Source organism: Symphalangus syndactylus, chromosome 7 (genome assembly GCF_028878055.3).
Source record: "Symphalangus syndactylus isolate Jambi chromosome 7, NHGRI_mSymSyn1-v2.1_pri, whole genome shotgun sequence".
NCBI lineage: Eukaryota > Metazoa > Chordata > Mammalia > Primates > Hylobatidae > Symphalangus > Symphalangus syndactylus.
In genome coordinates this window covers 26,740,066-26,753,448 of record NC_072429.2, presented here as the reverse complement: position 1 = coordinate 26,753,448, position 13,383 = coordinate 26,740,066, and the positions used below count along the sequence as shown (strand labels likewise).

Sequence of the window (13,383 nt, the reverse complement as noted above, 5' to 3'; positions counted from 1 at the left end):
AAAAATACAAAAATTAGCCAGGCACAATGGCGCATGCCTGTAATCCCAGCTACTTGGGAGGCTAAGGCAGGAGAATCGCTTGAACCCAGGAGGCGGAGACTGCAGTGAGCCAAGATCACACCACTGCACTCCAGCCTAGGTGACAGAGCGAGCCTCCATCTCAAAAAATAAAAAGTTCCGTGATGCTCCCCACCCCACACCAAAAAAGCATACTAGAACTTACTTTTAAGGTAATCACACTGTGACGTTGTACATATTCTTATTCCAACAATATTGCAATGGGTCAAAATAATTTTTGGAGGCTGGGTGCGGTGGCTCAATCCCAGCACTCTAGAGGGCTGAGGCAGGCGGATCACCTGAGGTCAGGAGTTTGAGACCAGCCTGGTCAATGTGGCGAAACCTCGTCTCTACTAAAAATCCAAAATTAGCCGGCATGGTGGCAGGTGCGTGTAATCTCAGCTACCCAGGAGGCTGAGGCAGGAGAATCGTTTGAACCTGACAGGCGGAGGTTGCAGTAAGCTGAGATCGTGCCACTGCACTCCAGCTTGGGTGACACAGTGAGACCCTGTCTCAAAAAAATAATAATAATTTTTGATCTTTTAGAATTGCCCTGGAGACTCTGAGAAACATTCTTTAAAATATTATCTACTCTTTCTCGTCTGCCTCCTGAATAGACCATGAGCTCATGGAAAGGGCCACATTTATGTTGTTAATAGCACCAGCAGCTACCACTGTATTAGAGACTTAGTAAACTGGTATTAAAGGATATTCCACAAGAGGTGTGAACAACCATCACTATTCAAAAGTCTTCTAATTCTATGCCCTTTTAGTGCCTGTTTTTTCAAATGTCTCCTTTACTACTAACCAATATCTGTTACCTCAAGATAAATAGAAACTAGTCATCTCCATAAATTTTAAGACCCAGCAATGTCAGCTTAGGAGGCTTACTTGCTATTTTTTCTCAGCAGCGCACAGTGGCTTAGGCCTGTAATCCTAGCACTTTGGGAGGCTGAGGCTGGCAGACTGCTTTAGCTCAGGAGTTCGAGACCAGCCTGAGCAACATGCTGAAACCCCATCTCTACAAAAAACTACTTGGGTGTGGTGGTGTGCGCCTGTAGTCCCAGCTACTTGAGGGGCTGAGGCAGGAGGATTGCTTGAGCCCAGGTCGAGGCTGCAGTGAACTGAGATCATGCCACTGCACTCTAGCCTGGGTGACAAAGTGAAACCAACCTATCTCAAAAAAAAAAAGGCTCACTTGCTATTTTTCACATTCCAAAGAATGCAGTGGGAGACAGAGACAACAGCTTGGTATCACCGAATCAAGGTCAGTAACTTATCTGTGACTTAACCCGGTATTGCCCAAAGTGGCCACCTCACCTTGGAGTTTCTGGAACTAGTTACTCAAGTAAACTTTCTTAGTAGTGTTATTTCGTTAAGTGTGTAGTTCTGGCAAATTTGGAGGGCTCAGCTAGGGTTTCTCAACAGTGAATCCAGTAATCATACCCATAAAGCTCAAAACAACATTACAGGTGTGAGCGCAGTGGCTCACGCTTGTAATCCCAACACTTTGGGAGGCCAAGGCAGGAGGATCACTTGAGCTCAGGAGTTTGAGACCAGCCTGGGCAACATAGCGAGACCCCATCTCTATAAAAATAAATAACATAATAAAAATAAGCATTCTGTAAAGAAGGTCACTCTAAGCCAGTCTAGCCTTTCTTGCACGGCCATGTAGAATGAACATTCAACCTGGCATGTAAGCATTTGTCTCCTGGTTTTTAAGTTTTCATTTTTTGCATTTTGGATATTTCCAAGAATTAAAAAATCCCCAACTTTTCCTTTCGTTTCAGTCTCCTCACCTCCAGGCCACATTTCCATCAAGTCTTGTGTTTTCTGTATATTCCCACACTGTATCTTAACTACTTCTCCAGTTTTCACAGAAGCAGCTTTTCCGTTGGTTGGGGCCTCTGCAGGAGGCTTCCCCAGGAAATTGGGATTTCTACAACAAATTCATACTCATGGTGGTTTTTCTGTGTAGAGTGCACTGTGGATTCATTCTTTCATTTTACTCATGGATCCATGCTGTTAAATTCACCTATTTTAAAAATCTCAACCATTTTTCTAAGAACTAGCTGGGTGCAGTGGCTCACACCTGTAATCCCAACACTTTGGGAGGCTGAGGCAGGAGGATCACTTGAAACCAGGAGTTCAAGACCTTAGCCTAGTAAACATACTAAGACCCCATCTCTACCAAAAAATGTTTTAAAACCAAGCCAGGCATGGTGGCACATGCTTTCAGCCCCAGCTAGTTGGGAGGCTGAGGCAGGAGGATCACTTGAGCCCAGGAGTTCGAGGCTGCAGTGAGCTATGACTGAGCCACCACACTCCAGCCTGGGTAACAGTGAGAGACCCTGTCTCTGAAAGAAAAAAAAAAACAAAACAAAACTATGCTTTTCCATGTGTGCTTCCCTTCCATCACAAGCACTGCAGCCAGTTTGTTGTGGTGTTTTTTAGCCTTTTGCTCCTTGTCCCATTCCCTGCAAAACACACATCTTCTCACTTTACAAATAACAGTACTTAAGGAGACAGTGTTACACCATGTCTAAATGTGGAGGCTGGGGAGTCGCTAAGCCTACATGTTATAGATGTCACTATAACTTTAGGGACATCGTGGCACACTGGGCATACATCTGAGCTTCGGCAAAATGACAAGACCTCATACACTGTCCTTCAGAGCTGCTTGGATATAGCCAAAGACATGAATGGTTGTGTAATCCATAAATGCTGAAAGTTGCAGTTCCTACAACATTTTATGTAACTGAAAGTAGGAGAGTGCTTTAAGAAATGTTGCTGGCCAGGCACAGTGGCTCACGCCTATAATCCCAGCACTTTGGAAGGCCAACGCAGGCAAATAGCTTTAGCCCAGGAGTTCGAGACCAGCCTAGGCAACATGGCGAAACCCTATCTTTAGTAAAAATACAAAAAATTAGCCAGGCATGGTGGTACACACCTGTAGTCCCAGCTACTTAGGAGGCTGAGGTGGGAGGATCACCAGAGCCCAGGAAGTCAAGGCTGCAGTGAGCCAAGATGGCACCACTGCATTCCAGCCTGGGAGTGAGACCCTGTCTCAAAAAGAAAAGATGTTGCCGGGCTTAGTAGTTATTTCTGGTGCTCCTTCAGTCTCTGAGCTGGCCTCTGAGACTACTGGTAAGTAACATTTCACTCAACTTTCAAGCTAGAATCTAAGTTGGTGCAGGAAGACCAGGCACAGGAGCTTTTTAGAGGCATTTTACTGCTTGAATAGACAGTGGGATGAGAAGCTGGCGGCAGGCGGCAGATGTAAACCTGTTGGAAGATACATCTTTCCAAGTGTGGTCTGATCCCAAGAACTAAGCAGGCCTGCAAATCCTTTTACCACCAGTTCTGCAGAACTTGGGATGTCAAAGGGAAAGGCTATGATTAAGACAGCTGTGCAAGTTAATGGCTGCTTTAATCTTGGGAAAGATCTTTAAGAGGAAGAGTCCAATAATCCCCCAAGACCAAAGCGCAAATCTGAGACACCATATAGGATGGGAAATATCTTGACGAGCCCTCATCCGTTTCCTCTGCTTGTTATCTGTGCTCTCTCCAGATTGCCCTTGGCTTAAGAGGAAAGGCTGGAGCTGTTGGATCTCAGCTGCTCAGCCCCCATTCAGATGCAGCCTTATGAGCCTGCAGCCGATGGTCGCTGCCAGCTGGATTGTATGTTCCTTCCTGTTGTTTTCTGTGATCACTTCCCTTCATTACTGTGCTGGTTTCCTCCCTATGCTCGTCCCTCCCCTTAAAAAATACAGGAGGGAAGAGGATAGGGAAGAGAAACTCTTCCTCTAATCTTATCTGTGGATACTGTGTACTTGATACATACCCACACAATCCTAGTCAAATCTCCTTGAAGTGATTTCAGTTAGGGATTCTTTCCAGCCTGCTTCCTCGGTACTTGATAGTAACAAGCTTAATCCTTCCATCACCTGGATTTCCTTTAAAAAAGTATGTGCGCATTCCACCAGAAGTGGCTGAAAAATCTGTTCCTTCACTGAACTGCACAATTAAAAGCTGTACAGGGAAAGGAAGCTATAATTTGCAATCACTTCCTCCTGTTGTGTGCAGAGCTATCCTGACCTCACACTAGACCAGATCCATTAATGCTTCTGAAAATGAAAAACTGATTACTGTGCTTGCTTCGGGAGCACATATGCTAAAATTGGAATGATAGAAGATCAGCATAGACTCTGAAAAAAGTCAATTAAAAAAATGGATTACTCACTACCAGCCAGTCCAAGAGGTAGGGTGAAAATAACGTTAGCACATGAGAATGACTGCTTACAACCCTTCAAGGGGCAGTTTATGAGCTGGGCACAGTGGCTCAGGCCTGTAATCCCAGCACCTTCGGAGGGCGAGGTGGGAGGATCGCTTGAGCCCAGGAGTTCAGAACCACCTGGATAACAGGGAAACCCCGTCGCTACAAAATAATATTTTTTTTGTTAGCTGGGGGTGGTAGTGCACACCTGTAGTCCCAGCTACTCAGGAGGCTGAGGCAGGAAGACCACTTGAACCACAAGGTTGAGGCTGCAGTGAGCCATGGCTGCACCACTGCACTCCAGCCTGGGCAACAGAGCGAGACTCCGTCTCATAAATGACTAAATAAATAAATACGAAAATTAGCCAGGCATGATGGCAGGTGCCTGCACTCCAGCCTTGGTAACAGAGCGAGACTCCGTCTCAAATAAGTAAATCAAAAATTAGCCAGGCATGATGGCAGGTGCCCGTAATCCCAGCTACTCGGGAGGCTGAGGTGGGAGAATCACTTGAACCCGGGAGGCAGAAGTTGCAGTGTGCCGAGATTGCACCATTACACTCCAGCCTGAGCGACAGAGCAAGGCTCCGTCTCAAAAGAAAAAAAACAAAAACAAAAAAATTAGTTTATGAAAATGAGTGAGAGGGCTGGGCGCAGTAGCTGGACGCACTGGCTCATGCCTGTAATCCCAGCACTTTGGGAGACTGAAGTGGGAGGACTGCTTGAGTCCAGGAGTTCGAGACCAGCCTGGGCAACACGGTGAGACCCCCCCCCCCACCCCGCTCCCATCTCTACAAAGATAATTTATTTTTAAATTAGCCAGGCCTGGTAGTGTGCCTATCTATGGTCCCAGCTATTCAGGAAGCTGAGGTCAGAGGATCGCCTGAGCCCTGGAGGTCAAGGCTACAGTGAGCCAGGATTGCATAAGTGCACTCCAGCCTAAACTGTGAGACCCTGTCTCAACAACAATACGACTAAAAAGAGTGAGGATGTTCTCTATTTTTACATTTCAAAGCATCAAAAATTTCAATCTTCCTGGCCACAAGTTGGTAATTGTTAAACCTAAGTTGGGTACACAGAGGGGTTTGTTATGCTGGTCTACTTTTATAAATATCTGAGATATTCTATAATAAAAACATTAATATAAAATTTTCTTCTAATTGCCCAGCCCTCTGAGATCTGCAAGCTAGGAATAAGTGCCATCATACAAAAGGTAAGTTCTATCAGCCAGAACTAGAAATATGATTCCCTGCCTTCTTTTTCCTTTCACTCAAGGGGAAACTGGAAACTCCCATTTCCCCCTTCACTAAGGCATAGCAGGGCCTGCTGCCTCACTGCCAAGGAAGCCCACAGCAAGTGATTTATGCCAGTGACCCAGTGTCAGCTAGTCTTCATTTCTATCAGTCCCAGTTGCCGGTTCCGCTTGCAGAAAAATATGGCCTACTAAGGTGGGAACCGCTATCGGCCACTGGGCTCATCGGCCATCAGTTGTCATGACGGATGTGAAGGGAACCCCCACCCAAAAAGGCTTCTGGAGAAACTTGGTTTCAAATGTGAAGAGGTGGATTTGAAGATACCGGAATTTCACTGTCCCTCTGCGGCCTGCAGTACCAGACTGATGTCCACATGAGAGACATCCCCACCTGGACTCACACCCAGCAACTGCCACGTGCTGTCTGAGCCAGTAGCAAAGAGCTTCCACTCGGTGCCTCCAACTCAAAGTCAGAAATCCACAAAACTGAAACTCCTCAGAGATGGGAAGTAAGGGAACAGAGGTGGGGAAAATAATAATTAAACATCAAAGGAGTAGGCTTTGGTAGGCTATACACAGTACTTGGTCTCAAGTTTGTAAGGCATAGTTTGATTGCCCCAAAATTAAATGCTGTTTGCAACTTTGCCCATCATCAACTTAACTGGGAGAAAAGGCCTGACAGTTTCCTAGGGCAGTGTGGTACTTTGACTGGATTCTGAATTAGCATCACAGGCTGGAGATTATGGTTTCAGCTTGTGCTGTAGAAGCTTGTCTGGCCCATCTCATTTCCTACAGATGTTAAGAAAGCCGCCATCTAGACATGTGAAGGGTCGTATCCATCCTTGTCTTCTGTAAGGTTGCTCTTACTAAAGGACCTGGCTGTGCTTTTCTGGGCACTGACATATCAGGCTCCTCTTTTACCTCAAGGCACTCCACAGTGATGTTATAGTTCAACTTATGTAGAAGATCACCCAAATTTTGAGTTGTCTACTCAGGATCCAGAGGACTTAGGCACTGAACTTAAACAAAACTCAGAAAAAGTGGATTATATTCCAATTAACAACAAAAATTCCTGGCCGGGCACGGTGGCTCATGCCTGTAATCCCAGCACTTTGGGAGGCCGAGGCGGGCGGATCACGAGGTCAGGAGTTCAAGACCAGCCTGACCAACATGGTGAAGCCCCATCTCTACTAAAAATACAAAAATTAGCTGGGTGTGGTGGCGCACGCCTGTAGTCCCAGCTACTTGGGAGGCTAAGGCAGGAGAATCGCTTGAACCCAGGAGGCGGAGGTTGCAGTGCGCCACTGCACTCCAGCCTCAGTGACAGAGCAAGACTCCGTCTCAAAAAAAAAAAAAAAAATCCTAACATCTCCCCAGGGGTTTCAGCCTTGGCTGGAGTAGGAACTGAAGAGCTTGGTGAGATGGATTTCTACACCTCATTTTGCCAATGAGGCTACTGTGTGAGTTTGCTGTCAACGGTCATTGATAGAACTGATAACAGAATCCATGTCTCCTACCTCTTTAGACTAAGGCAGGTTATTAGTATAAAAACATTTTTGTTTTTTCTTGAGACGGAGTCTCGCTCTGTTGCCCAGGCTAGAGTGCAGTGGCACGATCTCGGCTCACTACAAGCTCTGCCTCTTGGGTTCACGCCATTCTCCTTCCTCAGCCTCCCGAGTAGCTCGGACTACAGGCACCCACCACCACGCCCGGCTAATTTTTGTATTTTTAGTAGAGACAGAGTTTCACCGTGTTAGCCAGGATGGTCTCGATCTCTTGACCTCATGATCCACCTGCCTCAACCTCCCGAAGTGCTGGGATTACAGGCGAGAGCCACCACGCCCGGCCGAAAACATCTTTCTTTTAACATCACCAACCCACTTTCCCTCCTTTAGACAGCTGCTTCTACAAACTTGTCTCACAAGGAAATGATGAAAGGGCTAACCCTGAAAGTACTCTTAACGCTTAAAGACAATGTCTTCCCACTGTGTTTGGCCAGCTCTGTCTTCTTCTGGCACAGTTTTCCTGAATCATACTCTCCTTTACCCCAAGCTCACTACCTTCTTGGTACCAAAGCAAAGGAATTATTAAGGCCATGAAGTTTCATTCCAAGCCAGGTGCGGTGGCTCACACCTGTAATCCCAGCACTTTGGGAGATTGAAGTGGGCGGATCACTTGAGGTCAGGAGTTCAAGACCAGCCTGGCCAACATGGCGAAACCCCATCCCTACTAAAAATACAAAAATTAGCTGGGCATGGGGATAAGCACCTGTAATCCCAACTACTCAGGAGGCTGAGACAGAATTGCTTGAACCCAGGAGGCAGAGGTTGCAGTGAGCTGAGATCGTGCCACTGCACTTCAGCCTGGGTGACAGAGTGAGACTCCATCTCAAAAAAAAAAAAAAAAAAAATCATTGCAATTAAGCAAAGATTTGGCAGTATGCTAATCACTAGAGAAAAGGATGCTTAAAAAATAACATATTCTGGCCAGGCGCAGTGGCTCACACCTGTAATCTCAGCACTTTGGGAGGCTGAGGCAGGTGGATCACCTGAGATCAGGAGTTCGAGACCAGCCTGACCAACATGGAGAAACCCTGTCTCTACTAAAAATACAAAATTAGCCGGGAGTTGTGGCACATGCCTGTAATCCCAGCTATTCGGGAGGCTGAGGCAGGAGAATCGCTTGATCCCAGGAGGTGGAGGTTGCAGTGAGCCGAGATCGCACCATTGCACTCCAGCCTGGGCAACGAGAGCGAAATTCTGTCTCAAATAAATAAATAAATAAAGTCCAGGCACAGTTGCTCATGCTGTAATCCCAGCACTTTGAGAGGCCGAGGCAGGTGGATCACCTGAGATCAGGAGTTTGAGACCAGCCTGACCAACATGGAGAAACCTCATCTCTACTAAAAATACAGAATTAGCCAGGGGTGGTGGCGCATGCCTGTAATCCCAGCTACTCGGGAGGCTGAGGCAGGAGAATTGCTTGAACCTGGGAGGTGGAGGTTGCAGCGAGCCGAGATCGCACCACTGCACTCCAGCCTGGGCAACAAGAGCAAGACTCGGTCTCAAAAAAAAACCTCTTTATTCAAATAATTTCTTATTCTGAGAAAAGAATCATGGCCAGGTGCAGTGGCTCATGCCTATAATCCCAGCACTTTGGGAGGCCAAGGCAGGAGGATCACTTGAGCCCAGGAGTTTGAGACCAGCCTGGACAACAAAGCGAGACCTCGTCTCTATTTTTTAAATTTAAAAAAAAAAAAATCTTTACTTGAAAAAGGCAAAATGAACTTACGCTTTCTTATGTGAAGGCCAGCATTGGTAAGATTTTCAGTTGCTTCTATTGGTTGCATCACTCATTCCCTGCATCTTGTAGGAGTTGTGTCTATAAATATACTGATACATGTATACATGACCAGGATCAGTATGAGTCTCTTGTAGGCCCTCGCAGATAAGGAGCACATGGCTTGTTAATCTTCCTTGGTTCTCCCTGTTTCATTTTCATTAGTGAGAAATTTGAGAGAAAAAAGATATTAGCAGAGCCAGATTCCTGTGGTCTCTTTTTTACACTCATTTAGATAAACTGAAATGGGAGAATGTCTGAGATTAAAGCCTTCACGTACTCTGGAATAACAGGCAGCCAAAGGACTGCTTTTCTGAAACAGAAAAAAAAAGTACATTGACCTAAGTTTCTGGGTCAGTCCTGTGAACTGTCTGTAGGTTTTAAAAGGCTAATTTTTTCCTGATAACCAAGTGTTTCTGATTCTTAGGTCAAACCCTTGACCTCTCACTGAATGTGCTGGGCTCTTAAGCAACCATTTATCCATAAGGGCAGGATTCCTTAAAATTAAAACAAAATAAAACAAGACAAATCCAGCAGGAGATATTTAATTACATCCAATTCTGAAGGGTAGGTTGTTCTATCGAAAAGCAGTCATGTTTGTGCACAGGGTCCTAATTAAACTGTTCACCCTTCCTCTATCCTTCGTCATAAAGAGGTCCCATAAAATCTCCTAGTGATTAGAAACCTACAGGCTGTTCTCCTTAGGAAGCACTGCTACTCAAAACAGCTCCCTAAAGTACAACTAGTGATTGAATTTTAATAGTAAAAAAAAAAAAAAAAAAAAATCTTTAAAAACTCCTAAAAAGTAAACATAATTTTTAAATAACTAAATTTTTAAAAAATCAAAGACTTTATTGGATAAAGGTTACACAACATTCTTGAACATTTAAAACTCTGAGCATACTTAAGATGAGAAACAATTTTTATCATTCAAGTCTACAAAACAAAATAGGCTTATGAAGACTGAAATACAGACAAAAGGTAGCATGAAGCAAAGCTTAAATATTAAGCAACTAAAGCAATGAAAGTGAAATAGCAACATGGTAGGTCTAGATTTTAAATACCACCAAGTCTCATTTTTTAAAAAATAAAAATCTGGTTTGTAACAAAACATCTTTGAGAATATGCCATGAGAAAAAAAAATATTTATATACTTAAAACCTGATCTCTCCCAATTCTTTTGCTTTATATTATTACTTCTTGGTCATTTCCATCACTCTACACAAATAAAGAATTCTAAAGCTTAATTAAAAATCTTGATTATACAATTCATGTATCATGGTTTGGGAGAGTTATCTGGTTCCTGAAGTGAGCCTGAAAGGTACTGCTGGTGTTATGTATCTGAAAGAACAAGACTGACCCAAACCAAAGCCCTAGGCCATATAGAGTAGGACACCCCTATAGTATAATTCATGTCATCTTTAGAACTCCCTGCTGCTACAGTTCCTGAGCTGACTTTTTCTGATTTGATAAAGTATATAATGACTTCATAATATGTAATTTTCCAGACAATTGTAGAATGCAATCAAAACTTTAAATTATTTGCAGTATAATCAGAATTTGCATTAAGCTCATTAGACACAAGACTGCCTGCCTTTTCTTCAAGTTGTAAAACAAATCATAGGTGTATTAAATGTTTTAAAACTCACCCAGAACGTTTTGTTAATCCTGAGCCTGGGGTTATTAGGTAATTCCAAACTTACACAGTAACATTATGGAAAGTCTGACTACTTGAGCCAAGTGCTCAGTTATCTGTTACGTTGTTTCATATGAATTTTAAGGTTTTTTATTTTTTGGCATATTTTCCCCTTTTTGTAATAAGTAATCAATATGGATTTTCTGGTTTAAAAAATAAATCAGTATTGCCACTAAAAAACTTCAGTTTTATTATTATTAAAAGTACGGCACCATCAAATATTAAATGCCTTAAAAATGTAGTACTAACAGGTCCATCTGGTTTTCTCATGTTTTCTCCATTCATTAAAAAAGAAAAATTAAGGTTTTTTATATATTTACCAAAGACAAGAAAAAAATTACAGTCTCTATTAGTAAGAATTCATGCTCCATGCATGAAAAGTTTGACACTGTTTTAAAGGATCCTGTTCCTGCCACTTGTCCCCCAGGGCCAAGTCCTACTGACACCTATTAGAATTTCTTGCACTTAGGAGGGGTTCTCTGTGGAGAGAGGTCATCAAAATTTAGACGTTGTCACCTTTTTTGAACTAGATAAAACCAGTAAGGATACAGACAATAATAAAAGGCTTTCCAACTCAGCAGAATTAAGAACTAGCTCTTGGAGTATATACATTTGCACTCCAAGATCAACACTAGCCTATCCACTTTGAGTCAAAATTTGAAAGGTAAGAATGTAATTATGAAAATGTGCACAAAATGTTAAATACTAGTGGCAAATAAATATATCTTAATATGTTCTAACAAGCAAACATATATTCAAGATAATACAGCCCTGCTTTATTAAAGAAAGAAAAGATCCAAATTTTGTTTGTGGGGTGGGGCGGGGCACTTTGCCATCCTTTCAGCAGGGTGTTATTTTCTGTTGTTTCTACTGGCACCTTGAAGGAAACATTGGCCTTGGCATATGTGACTATTGCTTTTCATAGAAGAGCCATTTTAGAAATATCTTTGCTCGTATCTGAACTGATTAAGCTAAACCTTGGAGAAAGCACAAAGTTTAAGTATGAAAAATAATTCAGCATTTCTGCATTATCCCATGCCTTTTAGGCCTGTCCAAACTGTACTGATAAGAACTTCACATTCAAAAGAAGTTACTGTCAGTGTTTCTTCATACATAAAATTCAAGTGAGTTCTTGTGTGTGTAATTCACATCATTTTTCTCCTCATCTCATGCATAATTTATTGCAATAGTTTATTTTTTATAAAATATTCCCTAATACCTTTTCTTCGGTTTAAGATAGCACAATTTGCAAGTGCCCCTTTATAGACTGTTGTTTTTAACCACTGCCTTAACATTTACTTCTTAGTGCAGCTTTAAAAACTCCAATTTCATTCAGTCCTGATGCTCTGGTGTTCTCTGTGTCATTGTGGTACAGGTCCATGAAACCAGCAGCCTGCTAATGTCTTTGTGCTGAAATATAGTAAAGAAAAGGAAGAAAATGTAGTTAAGCACAAGTAATTATATGAGGAAAATGATGTCCTTGTTGTTTAAGCCCTACATAGATTGTGGGATCACACCTGATTTTTTCTTTTAAATCGGTTAAACCTGACCGATGTTGTTTTGAGAAAACAACTTACTGCCACTCTAAACCAGCAGAAATATTCATGTTATTTCTGAAGTATTATCAGGCCAGTTTCCAACACAAGTAAAATGGCTGCCATCTTTACATAATCAGTGTGCACTTGGGTGTTTTTTTAAAATACTTGCTTATAAATGCCTAGTAACAGGGGAATTTTAACTTTGTTCCTTATATCGCCATTTCATAGTACAGTGCTCTGAGAATCAGCTTAGCTGCTGGGGACTGCTATGAAGCACCAACAGCCTTCTACTAGCACAGACTAGCCTACAGTTTTCAGGAGCAAATTTATATACAGAGCTAGGCTATGTACAAATCAGCAACAGGTCACAATGCCCACATACTTGCAAAGAGCAAAAAAAGAAGGGAATGGAGGGTGCCTCCCCAGAAGTAGACACGGCACATCCGAAGGCATTAAGAGCACCATTTTGATACTAGAAGACAACACATGTACACTTGTTAGACGGACCAGTATCCCTTGTTACACCAGCAAACCTGATTATCAGCAGAGGCCTCTTCACCATACCTCCAACAAGAAGCAAGACTCCAAGCACAGTATTTATAAAGGGCGAGGCTTATAAAAATTACTGCTAAATAGCATGACCAGAATGATCAACACTACTAACCTCCCTCTAATACTACAAAGTAAAAGGAAGCCCACTGAAACCCTCTACAATCCCTGGTTATGCCTCTCAAACCTGGAAACCCAAGTACCAACGCGAGTTTGAATTCCAAAAGAGATGATCCGTGGAAAGAAAGATGAATTTTTGGTCAAATGCATTTTTAAACCAAAAATGGTATTTCAGTGGAATAATAACAAACACATCAAACACAATGCAACAAGGAAAACAGAAAAACCACTCCGTCCTTCCCATTATTTAACTTCCAAACATTTCACAGGAGGTATCTTCCCCATGATTTGACAGAACTGACTTGATTTTGTGTTGCCTTCCGGTGTTCCCATGCTTCCTTCGCTTACTAGATCAAGCCCTACAAAATACATTTCACAGGGTATTCTATCATGTTTCTCCTCAAGCAATGAAAAGTGACCTCTAGGGACAAATACTACACACATCAAAATGAAAGATGAATGCAGTCCTTGCTTCTGGAAAAAAAATGATTTACACTGTTTTAAAATTTGACATTGAGCTCAGTTTTTACTTTCTAAAACTAAGATACTGTACTAATAT

General features: G+C 42.7%; 1 protein-coding gene across 15 annotated transcripts in view; it reads right to left on the bottom strand.

Moving 5' to 3' along the window:
* Window positions 1–13,383, bottom strand: part of PWWP2A (PWWP domain containing 2A) — a 74,667-nt gene that overhangs the window by 17,391 nt on the left and 43,893 nt on the right. For 4 of the 15 annotated variants that reach the window (XR_010121844.1, XR_010121848.1, XR_008658849.2 and 1 more), the window contains exons 4-5: window positions 11,837–12,027; window positions 8,874–9,068 (exon numbers count right to left, since the gene is read on the bottom strand). The exons of 5 other annotated variants lie outside the window; for them this stretch is intronic. Coding sequence is in view for 2 of the 10 variants with exons in the window: in XM_055285409.2 (XP_055141384.1) it covers window positions 12,014–12,027 (14 nt within the window). In the remaining 8 variants the exon portion in view is untranslated. Of the gene's footprint in view, window positions 1–8,873; window positions 9,069–9,089; window positions 9,235–9,752; window positions 12,028–13,383 lie in introns of those variants that run through there. 6 more of the 15 variants (XM_055285409.2, XM_055285417.2, XR_010121843.1 and 3 more) reach the window with 5 other exon arrangements.